Source organism: Hyperolius riggenbachi, chromosome 4, assembly GCF_040937935.1.
Source record: "Hyperolius riggenbachi isolate aHypRig1 chromosome 4, aHypRig1.pri, whole genome shotgun sequence".
Taxonomy (NCBI): domain Eukaryota; kingdom Metazoa; phylum Chordata; class Amphibia; order Anura; family Hyperoliidae; genus Hyperolius; species Hyperolius riggenbachi.
In genome coordinates, this window is record NC_090649.1 from 163061324 (window position 1) to 163075681 (window position 14358).

Sequence of the window (14358 nt, forward strand, 5' to 3'; positions counted from 1 at the left end):
CTTTAAATATAGAAAATACCCTGGAGAGACCTTTAAAGGACACCCGAAGCGAAAATCAACTAAAGAAATAAATGATTGTATCTAGCTTCCTTCTCCTAAAAATGACTTTTTAAGATATTCCATAGTTTTATTTTATGTTTAAATCTACTTTTTAAAGGATACCCGAAGTGACATGTGACATGATGAGATAGACATGTGTATGTACAGTGCCTAGCACACAAATAACTATGCTGTGTTCCCTTTTTTCTTTCTCTGCCTGAAAGAGTTAAATATCAGGTATGTCAGTGGCTGACTCAGTCCTAACTCAGACAGGAAGTGACTACAGTGTGACCCTCACTGATAAGAAATTCCCCTTTTTACCTCTTTCTTGCTCTCAGAAGCCGTTTTTTGCTAGGAAAGTGTTTTATAGTTGGAATTTCTTATCAGTAAGGGTTACACTGTAGTCACTTCCTGTCTGAGTCAGGACTGAGTCAGCCACTTACATACCTGATATTTAACTCTTTTTCAGGCAGAGAAAGAAAAAAAGGAACACAGCATAGTTATTTGTGTGCTAGGCACTGTAAATACCCATGTCTATCTCATCATGTCACATGTCACTTCAGGTATCACACACCTAAGCTGAGTGGGATAATGAGGCTGCCATAATTATTTCCTTTTAAACAATGCAGGTTGCCTGGCTGTCTCGCCAACTCGCTGACTCTAATACTTTTAGTCATAGACCCTGAACAAGCAGATCAGGTGCTGATGCTGAGACTCAAGTGTGAGTGGATTAGCCGCATGCTTGCTTCATGCGTGTCATCCAGATACTACAGCAGCCAGAGAGGTCAGCAGAATGCCAGGCAATTAGTATTGTTTAAAGGGAAATACATATGGCAGCCTACGTATCCCTCTCAGTTCAGGTGTATTTTTAAGTAAAGCTATGTGTCATAGTAAAGAAGACCTCTCATTCCAAGTGCTGACCTTTGTGTTTGGCTTAGGAAGCATATGACCTGAGGTCCCATCATGGCCACCCTCTGTGTACACAGTGATAGTGAAGACTATCTTTGTTTTAGGAAACTTTTCTAAGCTGTAAATGTATTTTACATGTACTTATATTCATAGTAAATAAGCTGCAATTTGTGCTGGTGTCTGCTTGAGTAATCTGAATCAAACTTGCCCCATTGTCTCTACAGGGTTAATCTTCATATTCACAATTATCTCTGTAAATCAACTGACTATATCTGTAAACACTGTAATGAGGAGAGCTGCTGACGACAAAAAGGAGTAAATCACAGTGTGTGATGAAGTAGACACAAAATCAGTAATAGAATACTGCATTATTGATCAGAACCTTAAGTTGCCCATATACTTGTTGATTTTCCCCAGCAGATTCAATATTGTGATCAAATCTGCTGGAGATTGATGCCACAACATGACTGCCCAATCGCAATTACGATTGATTTCCTGCCAAAAATAGATCAAAACTTTTGATCGATCTGAACAGAAAGATACCTCCACTCACCTGTCTGTTGGTACGCCCCTTCCTGCCAGGGTGCCTGTACCCAGTCACCAGGCAGTGTATACATTATGTGACAACTTGCATGATGCTGGGTCTCAGTGGGAATAGAAAGAGGACACTGGAGGAGCACACCAGAGGACAGGCGAGTGCGTGCTCAGCTGCCAACATTCTGCATGAGCCCCGGTGTAGAATATTTTAGATGGGGAGAGACCTGGGGGCCCAGCAGTCGCCCTTGCACTGCAGCAGTGGCTTTACAAATGATGGTGAAATCTATTACAAATCTATTTGTAGTGCGTGGCAGTAATAGATCCCTCTCTGATCAGATTTCAGAGGGATCTACAGTATCTGTTGGTCAAGTCTGTTGGCCATCTGCCAATGTATGGCTTCCATTATTTGTGTAATTTTTAAACAGGCTAGGATATAAGTACAGTACCACTTTAAAAGAGGAGTATGAAAATCTTAGAGATTTAACAACAATATTACCTTAAACTGCAGTTTAGTAAAACATCCGCAAGATGTCACTTGGTGTAAAGTTTGGTGTTGATCTTTATGGGATTGTTATTTCCTGTATTCTCTATGTTACGTTCTGATCTAAGTAAGCTGCATTTCCTGATGGCGGCGTATGATATATCTCTGCATGTTTTTCTTCATTAAAGAGTTCTAACTTGGTATAATGGGTGCCTAACTGCATGTACAGACCACTTTGCTCCAGCAAAAAAATGACAAGAGGAGGGGGATAAGTTTATACTAGTTTGTCCTCATCTGTTTCAATATTGCAATCTTTTTTAAAATTGACAGGATTGTAGAGTTCCCAAAACAGTATTAAATGAGCTGTCGTCTTGAAAATGTATATACTGTGTAGTCCATGTTTCCTACTTCCAAATTAGGATGTCTTGTCACTCGAAACATTAGAATACACCACTGTGAAAATGTACTGCTGCCATTGCTATGGTAACGTACCAGTGTTCAGTTGTACAAGTTGGCTAAGAACTTTGAATAGGTTTTATTATTTTAACCTTCTCGTTTATCAAGAATGTGAGCAGAACTTCTCAAAGACTTGAATTCATCCTTCTCCGGTTTAACTAGTTCTTGTATCGACTCCTTGCTCTAAAAAGAAAAACAAATAGCATAAAATATGGAACACAAAGGCTACTGGGAAAAGCTCAGGTACAGTTCATACAATATTAAACATCTTAAGTGCAAACAAGTAAGTTCCTGACCACTCTGCGGCACAGGGTAAAGTTTTATGGAAGTCCGTTCAGTAGCCTATGAAGTCATAATATGGGAACGTGATTTCATTGCACTTACTGGTCATAATGCCAGGTATCAAGCATCATAATTTATATGCAACCAATCCAACATAGCCACTATTAAGCACAGAACATAAACAAAGGCTGCAGAGGAGAGGATGTAGTGAGCAATCACAATGGATATTCTACAACAGAGAGGCTTATTTCAAGTAGCTGAATGCCCATATTATGGTGTTAATATTTTATTTTCAATATAATTTTAAAATATAGCACTGGAATTCAATTTTGATTTCTAACTACAACGTATCCGATAAGTGCAATTTAGGGATGAGGAATAAGTAATATGATATGGGTAGCAATAAGGACTTCCAGGAACAGCTCACAAATACTACATGGACTCATATAAGTTCACAACTTTTACATCTCCATAATAACTACAACAATGACATCACGTAATTGATTTCCTGTAATATTCTATGGTCATCATCAGCTGAACATTGGGAATTCAATTTAGATAACACATTTCCGTTTGTGTTGCATTAATACGTTGTTGCATATTGCTTAGTGATGTTATGGGCTTGATTAAAGGGAATGTCCGAGCTGCAAAATAAAATGACATCTACTTACCCAGGGAGGAAACCCCGGGTAATTATATGTCATTTTATTTTGCAGCTCGGATATTCCCTTTAATGAAGGATGTACAGGATTCAGGGAATGTTAAAGTACACCTGGGCTGAGAGTTATGTGGAGGCTGCCATATTTATTTCCTTTTAAACAATGCCAGTTGCTTGGCAGCCCTGCTGATCTCTTAGACTGCAGTAGTGTCTGAATCACACACCTGAAACAAGCATGTAGCTAATCCAGTCAGACTTCAGAGCACCTGATGTGCATGTTTGTTCATGGTCTAAAGCTAAAAGTATTATGCCATGCAATTTCTGCCATTTTTCTGATCGATTTTCCAATCACATCTATACAAAATTGATCAGAAGAAAGATCAGAGGTCCAATTAGACCTGTCAAAAATAACTGATTCGACCAGTCTATCTGATGAGAAATTGCATGGTGTGTACCAGGCATAATACTTTTAGCTATAGACCCTGAACAAACATGCAGATCAGGTGCTCTGACTTAAGTCTGACTGGATTAGGTGTGCTTACAGGCTGTCTCTAGAACTGCATCTATTCAGATATCATTTCATATCTGTTATTTCATTATTGTTCCCATTCTTCTCATTGTGGACTGCTATGATCCCAGTGATGGATGCAGACATTTAGTTGTGTTTATTACAATTATTTAGCCCTGCTTATGTGTACACTGTTTTACAATTTTTCTTTAAGCAATTGCCTTGGTCTAATATGGTCTACTTAAAGATTGTAAACTTTTCAAACTTTATGCCACTTAATACATATAGACCACGTTTTTGGGATTACTTATGTCTTCTACTTTTTGCAGGATCTAAATTTCAATAAAGGTTGGAAGAAGGAAATATTCTAAAATTTTGGCTTGGTAGCATAAGTAATGTAAGTAACTTAAAAGGTTTTTATTTTTATCAAAATGACATCTGTTGGAACTGAACTACAATCTATCTCGCACTCAAACACAATGTAGAGCTTTATCATAAGCTTGTCATAAACTCTCTGTCCATTTAATGGCATAATTTGAATCTGTATTTGTACAAATCCATTGTACTTTGTTGTTAGCACTCCCTACTATAGCAACTCAACAAAATGGTTTATAGCACTCAGCTCTTACACTGGGCTTTTCCCCTGATGAAGCTCCGTTAAGGAGCGAAACATGTAGGGTTCTTAGGGGGGTTGTATGTAGGCACCAATTTATATAGAGCACTTAGGTGTGTCCAATTTAGGGACGACCTATTTGAAGCACCCTGGGACCCCACCTAATCGCTTTTCACTAAATTTCATGTACAGACCACCTATACTGTTTATAGATAAGTCTAGCTAATTATCCCTGTCAGTTGCTTTGAGATTTTAGGCCTTTTCAAGGCATGCTCCAAGCCCTATACCTAATCATTGCATACCTTGGATGACTGCATTTCTGTGGCTAGTTCAATTTATTTAGATACGGCTGATTTTAAATTCTAACTCATATTAAAAGTTATGTTTTCAATTGCAAATATTCTGAGGGTGTAATGTCCCCACATAGGCCCCTCTCGTCCTTTGTAAGCCACCCAGACCTCCCTGCAGCATTAGACAACCCTTATGCATTCAAATGGTGGGTACAGACAGACTTGACCGGGCTATATGACCTTTCCACTTCTTTTTCTTATTTTCTTAGTTATCCTTCCCACCCACCCCCCCCCTTCCCCCACACTCACTCTCTATTATTTGACCTCCCTTCTTATATTCCTTGATTGTTATTATGAACAGTAATCCAATATACTGACTAAAGTGTTCCCTAATTACTAGGTCTACCATCAGCCTTTCACTTTGGCTATTATAAATGTAGTTAGGGACATTTTGTTATAATGTTCTGTTAACATTGTTACATATTGTCTATGGAGACCACCATAGCCTAAACCAACCTCTTTAATCGTAAGACTAGGATGGTGAGTGTCAAACCATCAATAGTCATATCATACTCCCTACCTAACATATTACCTACTCAGAGTTAGGTATGCCAACCTTCACTTCCCTGAAAGAAAGGTTCAAAAAAGCAAAAAAGTGAGCATATTACCCCCAAACACACACACACCCTAGCCAATAAGGATTTATCTGATGGATGGTTAGTACCTTTCCTTTCTCAACATCCCAAATTCTTTACTGTTCCAGACTTATATTGTATTCTCAATCCTTACCATTAGCATTGTGCTCATGCTTCAGAAATGTCTGTAGACCTGGTTAGAAACACTCGAAGATAATGTGCAGGAGGTCTTTATAGAAGCAACAATGATATGGCTTGTTACCACTTTGTTATGCACTTAAAAATTGTGTATTATACATGATTTAATCTGCAAGATGTACCATGCACTATGTTGTTGTTGTTATTATTATTAAAAAAAACTATTGAAAACCAAAAAAGTAATGTTTTATTATGTGAATGAGTGCCCTATATGATCAACTGTACATTTCCTGGTTGTATCACAGAGCAGTGAGTGGTATGAAATGGTCAAATCACACTTGGGCCAATATGCAATTAACTTTTTCACCTGAGTTATCTCCTAGGAGATAATTTTCATCTTCTCTTTAAACAAACTTTTAAGCATTTTACAATTGAAAAAGTAGCAAAACCTTTTTGAAAAAGTGCTATCAAATGTATTTTGAGTATTTTCTTGCTTTCTGTTGGCTTAAAATGTATTGTGTGACAAATTGTGAAAATATCACCTAGGAGAAAACTCAGGAGAAAAAGGGAATTGCATATGGGCCTTGGTGTCATGGGATGCCCAATACAGATATTTGGATATGGAAACCTTCTTTTACTCAAATAAAAGGAAAGGGGTCTGTAAAATATAAAAATGAGCAGGGATTTTGGTGCTTCTTGAAGTTGCTGTCTGCTGGGTTAAAAAAAACACTGCTAAATAGAATGTGTCAATTCCATTTTGTTTCTCCAGCCACCAATTAATTTATTGGTGTTTACTAGCTACACTTACCCTTTCACCCGCATTGAGTTATATTGAACCACAGCAGAACCGGGTGCACTTCAGGCATAGAAAACAACAAAGGGTAAATACCCATGTGCAAAAGTCCCTGTACAAAATACATGTGATCTGATTTGGTCACATTGACTTGCAGACAGGCAATGGTTCCTGAATGAATGCACTTTGCAGCTGATTTGGCAGGATGAAACCATTTCGTCCATCTCTTTAGTGTCACATCAGATGACTGATGATTAATTGGAATCACCAGGTGGCTGCATACATTACAGATGGCCCTCAATTGACAGAGATGACACAATAGCAATAGGTTAACTCTCAGCCTTCCTATCCTATTTTCCATCTAATTTCAACATATGACTGCCATTTGTTTGTTCATTTTACAAGGCAGCAAATCTGAGCTAAAATACATTGCAAGGTATCTTAAAGATAATGAATTAATGTGCAAAATGTAAACAGCATATATATATATATATATATATATATATATATATATATATATATATATATATATATATATATATATATATATATATAGTGTTACCTTCTTGTAGTAAATCTAATCTTCTGCCAAAAGACTAAGTACAATTGAGTTCTTAATTGAGTGTTCATACAACATAAAATAAACCTGTCCATTTCATTCTGTAGCAAGCTGTGAGGTGTGCATGAAAAAGGGGCATAAGGAGATTTGGGCATCCGATTTCAACAAATAGAATATCGATAAAATGTACCCATATTCTACATGTTAACATTTAAATTTCCATTGTAAATTATCTGCAAATAATACCAATATTTCACTACAACTTACCCTAACACTGTCCTCACACAGATCCCTCCCTTACTGATGCCTAACCTTAACTGCCCTCCCTCACCACATTCCAAACCCTTAAAAACACCCCCAAAAGCCTAACCTAAACTGTTCCCCAATGCCTAACCCTTAAAAACACTCCCCTTCATGCCTAACCTTAGCCACCCCCCCCCCCACACACACACACACCCCTAACCTTAACCAACCCCCGTTATCAAACCACCAATTACGATAATGTTAGGGCGTCGCCATAGGCCACATTGTAAAATGTGGCTACACTGTGACATTTAAGTGTGAGTGCAGCCTGATATGTAACGGGCTGTATGAGTGCCTAAATTTCACAGTACAGTATAGCCACAATTTTTTAATGATGCCAATGACAGTAACCAAATTTCCTGCTTCAGCTGTGATTTATTACACTGAGTGGATTCCCTACACTGTTAGCAGATTCAAGAAAGACTTCCTTTGAACCATGACATCATCTGGTTTACAAACTGCTTCCATGTTCTGGTGATGCTGTACTGACCCACCCCAAAACCCAACTTACCACCCCGGACCTACAGGAAACACATGGTACGTAGCAGAAATAATAAATAACCACACATCAAAACTGTGATTAAAATGGCTTTGACCCTTTATTGGAGTTCAATAGGAATAACAATAACCAACTCATTAAATTTAAACCGTTAACCAAACCAGAGTAAATTAATTAACCAAAGGCCCTTGTTTACTAATCTTTACTAATTAATCAGCGTGTCATGTGTATTCTTTACCTTTAAAACTCAATGGCCCATATGAGTTTTCTCCAAGGTGATATTTTCACAACATGTCATAAAATGCATTTTAACCACTTGACGACCACAGTGTTACCCCCCTCCACTTGACAAACACAGTGTTACCTCCTCCCCCCCTCCCGCTAATGACCAGACTGTTTTTAGCTCAGCTGGGCTGTGCAGTTTCTTCAGCCTCCTGCACAGACAAGCTATGGAGACCAGCGATCGGACTCACCTCTTTTTTTTTTGTCCGTAAGGGGACATACCGCCGGAGGTGTCCGATCGCTGTGGCCATTGTTTTTTTTTTCCTCAGCCTGTATCAAGCTGTTTCTCCCTCCCTCCCTCCTCCTTCCTTTCTCCGCTCCATTCACAGAATTGAACAGGACGGTGATCCATCCTGTTCCTTCTTTCATAAGCATTAGCCTATGAGAGAACGGCGATCCCCGGCCAATCAGAGGCCAGGGATCGCCGATCTTGTATAGCGCTGCCGGATACATTAAGAAAATCAGGGAAGACCATGGGACACCAGCTCTAAAGGCCTTAATGCATCATGTGGGCAACCCCCACTTCAGAAGAGGCATGAGTTTCCTATGTGATCCATTATGTCCTTTAGCGCTGGTGTCCCCAGTCTTCCCTGATCTGCTTGGCACGTAAGCACTTTTTGTTTTGAGCGGCTTGCCCTCTCACTGTTTGCTAACTCTTTTGCACTTTATCTTTGGTTAGCATAGCAGTGGTATTACTTTGTTTGTCAGTACACTAATTCAGGTTGTGTTGTCTCCATAAACCTAAACATTTTTACTCCACTTTACCACTGTGTACAATATATATTTTTGCTAGCACCAGTGCACTTCATAACTTATTTCTGGCATCCCATTTTTTGCACCAATCCATTATTGAGTATCCTGAATCTCTTGCAATTTTTTACACAGCAATCATTTTTGTATATTACAATATATTATTTATATAAATATGTTTTGGGCACCTCTTGTTTACGTGGCAATATATTTATACGATTTTGATCAGTTTGCCCATGTATTTATGATGTTAATTACTATATGTACTATTTGCATGCTTGTGACACCATGCTTATCACCTGTGGATTATTTTGTAAGTAAGTTTTATTCAGTGTCTTGTAATGTCTCAATAAAAATTATGTGATTATTCTATTTTCTATTGGTCCGTGTGGTGCTGTTTTTTGGGGTACTTCTTGTGGTTTTGTAGTTGTCTGGTGCTGCCCCTAGCACATCTTGTACCATTATGATTTATTAATTATCTACAACTGTTTATGGTATGATGCTTGTTCCGCCCCTCCTCTTTGAAGGGTGAGAACAGGAAGTCAAGCGATTGTGGTACTTTGCACTGAGTTGTTGGGGATCTTAAAGATCCGATCTGCTGTGGTGGCCAATATTGTCGTGCATCGCAAAATGTCATTCACATGATTGCGCGCCTGTACCCACGTCATGAGATCGCAGAAACAGCTCGTCACTCTAAAAAATCGCCAGTCATCAGAAAAACTGTCAGGAAAATTGCGTGGTGGGTTCGGGCCTTTAAGCACGTTATTCTCCTTACCCCCAGTTTAGTGAATATACCCCAAAGTGTGGCATTGGTTGTTTAAATAAGAACAGAGGTTACACATTACCTGATCTTGTCTTCCTTTGTGATCCAGCTTGCACTGTGTGAGAAATGACACTCCAGGCTGACTTCTAGATATGAATAGTCCATATTTCTGAAAAGCTTGAGAATCAAGGCAATTCCTAAAAAGTTATAATGAACACCAGTAAGAGCCTATAGCTTTATATTGGACACCAGTAAGAGTCTATAGCTTTATATTGGACACCAGTAAGAGTCTATAGCTTTGAAATTCTAAGAATTGTATGCATTCAACACAAATATGTTTCTAATTTAGTGTACTTTGCCATGCACAGAAGGATTATGTCAGCAATCACTTACAAAAGTGAAAGTACTGTATAATTATAGATTAGCAAGAGTGCGCATGTTCTGAATACAGAAATTACTGAGTGGGTTAGCAGAATGTAGTTCATTCACATGATAGAGCCAGCTAGGATTTGTAGTGCTTCAGAAATGTATCTGTGAATGATTCTTTTACAAAGAGTGGATAGATCCCATGCTGATTTGCTCTACAGACTTGCAGAAGTGACACTCGAGGTTTGGTTTACATAAATTCACTATCTGAATGGAGGCTGGATCCACTTGGCAGGATAATTGTGCAGCACACTAACAGTTAGCAATGATGCTTTACACAAGTGGATCTGTCTTCAGACAAAACCTAGTATTGCAATTCTGTGTCCATGAAAGTTACAGCATATATGCATGCATTTTTGCTGCAATTTCACTCTGCTCTCATAGTCCAGAAGAATATATGTCAGGATTATGGCTTTTGTGTAAAATAGATTTCAAAGTTGTATGACGATGGTGGGGACATTTGGAAAGCTACATAAAGGCAAAGACTGTTGTGAAGTGCAAAATGTTCATTGTAAAGGTGCCCATCAATGTCACAATCTTGATTGTAAAATCTTCCCAATTCTATGTAGTAGAATGGTAAATTCAGTGAATATATGTTGCATGGATGCTTTCAAAAGTCCCCCATATTACAAAGAAATTGTAAGCTTGCACAATCAAGATTGTATCATTAACCTCCCTGGCGGTTTGTCAAAATCTGCCAGGGGGCAGCAAATACCTTTTTTTTCAATTTTTTTTTCTTTTTTCATGTAGCGAGACAATGTCTCGCTACATGATAGCCGCTGCTGAGCGGCATCCCCCCAGCCCCTCCGATCGCCTTCGGCGAACGGAGATCAAGAGATCCCGTTCAAAGAACGGGATCTCTTGGAGGGCTTCCCCCGTCGCCATGGCGACGGGGCGGGATGACGTCACCGACGTCGTGACGTCAAAGGGGAATCCGATCCACCCCACAGCGCTGCCTGGCACTGATTGGCGACGGGTATAGCGGCGGATCGGCGGGTAGCGGCGGCGATCGGAGGTTACACATAGCTAGCAAAGTGCTAGCTGCGTGTAACAAAAAAAAATTATGCAAATCGGCCCAGCGGGGCCTGAGCGGTGCCTCCCGGCGGCATAGCCCGAACTCAGCTCGGGCTTACCGCCAGGGAGGTTAATGGCCACCTTAAGGCAAAGCAGATTATCTCATTGGTATATAAATACTAGAAAGAAAAAAGTAGCTGATGAGAGCTTTCCCTAGCTTGTGTGTTTATTTTAATATTGCATAAAGGCTAAATAAAGCCATACTGTGATATAGAATGATGAATGTGGGGATTTGGCACAGCTTGTTCCAGTGCCAACATCAAATTTTGGCTGCATGATTCCATTACTGTTGCTATCTCAGCTATGCAGTGCTGTTTTTATAAAGGGTTTGGTATTTGGACAGTTAACCTTAACCTCCTATGCTATGACAGTCCTCTTCATAACCCACAATTTTCCTTCCTTTATGAATTTCAGAACCTAACCTCTTTCTTTATTAAAAAATTCTCTCTTGATGCTTATACCGCGTGAGAGTTCATGTGTGTGTGGCATTCCCGTATTTTGGCCAAAGTGCAAAGCTGACCCACATATGAAAACGCTGGACTGCGTGCAGACCACTCGACAGCAGAGTGGGAATTGTCGAAGTGTCTAGCAGCAGCTAGTGGTGGCAGAGTGAAGTGTTGTTGAGGGGTGACAGCCTTGAGTTAGCTTGAATAAGCTTTCCCTCTCGATCTAGTCAAAATGAGAAAACCGCCAGTCAGGAACTGTCTCTGCAAGCTTGCCTTGGGGCCGGTTCCTGACATATTGGTAGGGACTAGATAGTGAACCCCTCAGAGGGACAGTTAAGTGACAAGACAATATACTTTGTACAGCACTGCGGAAGATGTCGGCGCTATATAAATACTAAACAATAATAATGCTAACTTTAGGAAACTCCGTTTTCTGACACCTGTATCCTCTTTCTAACAAAATCTCAGTCTGTGATATTTAAAGAGGATTGAACTTTATCCCAATCAGTAACAGATACCCCTTTTCCCATGAACAATCTTTACCTTTTTTTGAATAGATCATCAAGGGGGGTCTGTGTGGCTAATATATTGGTGAAACTCTCCCACAGTGTGATGTCAGAGGCATATAAAGCTGGTGGGCCACGTGGCGCCTGAGTTGGGTGCCACTATAGCACTAATGCTATAGTCCGCGGCCCATACATTGGGTAATTCGGGTGCTGGCGATTGCTATACCCTAAATGACTTCTCCGTCTGAGTTGCTACCAGGGGTGAGCCTGGGGTGCCTGGCACCTGGGTGAAAGATTTTCTCTGGCGCCTATGGGAGTGGTTAAATGAACCGTGCCCAACCACATAACCACACCCATGTCCTGCCTAATCACACCCACACCTTCCACCTCTTTACGCATGCATGTGATACCCCATTCCTACCCCTCTTCCATGCATAGCAATGACCTAATCCATTTTCCAATCTAAAGATAAATAAACTGACTAGACAGACATTACCATGTTCAAAACAAAGAAAACTTTTTTTATAACAAAAAAATTAAACAAAAAGCATATACCAACATTGTGAGGTGGTGCTGATCCACCCCTACTCGTATAAGCATTTAAACATCACAAAATATTTAAGAAATATTAACAGTGCAAACAAATGTACAACATTTTTAAACCTTAAAAGTAATATTATATGAACTAAAAGAGTAGTATGCTCTAAAACAAAAATGGTGCATGTTAATTATAATTAAATTAACACAAACGTACCATGAAACAAAATTAACCCTTCGTGCTTTGGTAGCAGCAAATTTCTTTATAATGTCATGTATGTCAAGCTCTTCACACAAGGCACTCTCAATGGCTATTCTGGATAAATTTGTAAGCCGCATTTGGGACATTGTGGAACGGAGGTAGTTTTTAATTAGTTTAAGCTTCGAAAAAGATCGTTCCCCAGAAGCAACACTTACTGGCAAGGTCAGAAGTATGCGTAGAGCAATGCCAATATTTGGAAACATGCTTTTTAAGTTATTTTCCAGAATATATTGTAGTATGTCACTGATGCTCATATCCGGTTTAAGAAACGTTTGAATTGTATCCAGTTCGTCAGACAAATCGAGAGCATTAATGTCTGACTTTTTTCCGGTGTCAGACAGCTTGTTTTGCAAATCTAGGCAGCAGTTAAAGATTTGTTTTCTGTCCATCTCCAATCTTGGTATTTGATACAAAAAATCTAATGTTTTAAAATGGCTTTGAAGCAAAGTAAATCGCTCATTTACAGAGTGAATGGCTGTGTCCAAAATACTGAAGAAGAAATTAACTTTAAAATAAAGCTTTGGATCTTTCAGTGGTTCATCTTCATGTTCATGGTCAAAGAAGGTTTTTCTCTTTCGTGGTCGAATTGATACAGCAGGAGGAAAGTCAGTACCTATATCAAGCTTTTCAGCAATCTCTTTGGCATCATCCAAAACCGATTCAAATCCTTCATCACACCGGTATTCTTCTAAATGTTTGTGCAACTTTTCCAGCTCAAGTACACACTGTGATATGTTGAGTGATGGCTGTTTCAGGAGCTTACTGACTATGTTAACTTTAGACAGAATTGCATACCAGATGAGAACAGAGCAAATGAATTTGTACGTTTTTAATTTACTTCCTAATGAACAAGCTTGGTGTTTTGTTTTAATATCTCTGTGGTCGTCCTCTGAGAGTTCGTACAATGCATCATATATCTCTGGAAGGAAATAGCGCAGTGGTTTGATTGCTTCTACTCTGCTTTCCCATCTGGTATCAGAAAGTGGTTTCACAGTGAGGCCATCAACATGGTTTTTAAGAACTTCCCAACGGTGTGTGGATGAGGCAACGTAAACGTACAATTATTGAACTATACCAAAGAAATCAACAGTCATGAATGAAACCTTTGCTGCATCATTGACAACTAAATTAAGAGTATGTGCAGTGCATGGAACATAAAATGCTCTTGGATTTACCTCCAGTATCTTCTGTTGCAAACCATTATGCTTTCCCTTCATGTTTGCAGCATTGTCATATCCTTGACCACGCATGTCTTGAATCGAGATGTTATTTTCTGATAGATAGCTCAGCAAGAATGATGTTAGTCCTTTGGCTGATGAATCCGATATTGGGCAAAAATCCAAGAAATGTTCCCGGATTTCAATTTTTTTGGTCTGTTCATTTAGAACCACAAACCGTACAATGATGCTCATTTGCTCAACATGGCTGGTGTCTGGTGTACAATCAAGAATAATGGCATCATATTTTGCCTCCTTCAGCATTTCCAGTATGAAGTCTTTTATGTTTGTTCCAAGGATAGTGATGACTTCATTCTGTATCTTGTCCCCCAGGTAGTGTGGCATGTGGGAATGCTCTGAGATGGAGCACTGTACTCTCTGTATATGTTCAGCAA

General features: G+C 39.3%; 1 protein-coding gene across 1 annotated transcript in view; it reads right to left on the bottom strand.

Moving 5' to 3' along the window:
- Positions 1 to 2509: 2509 nt before the first annotated feature.
- The window catches only part of LOC137504725 (uncharacterized), a 189301-nt gene continuing 177452 nt past the window's right edge, over positions 2510 to 14358 (bottom strand). The window contains exons 8-9 of the mRNA XM_068233309.1: positions 9578 to 9692; positions 2510 to 2605 (exon numbers count right to left, since the gene is read on the bottom strand). Coding sequence (XP_068089410.1) covers positions 2510 to 2605; positions 9578 to 9692 — 211 coding nt within the window. The remainder of the gene's footprint in view (positions 2606 to 9577; positions 9693 to 14358) is intronic.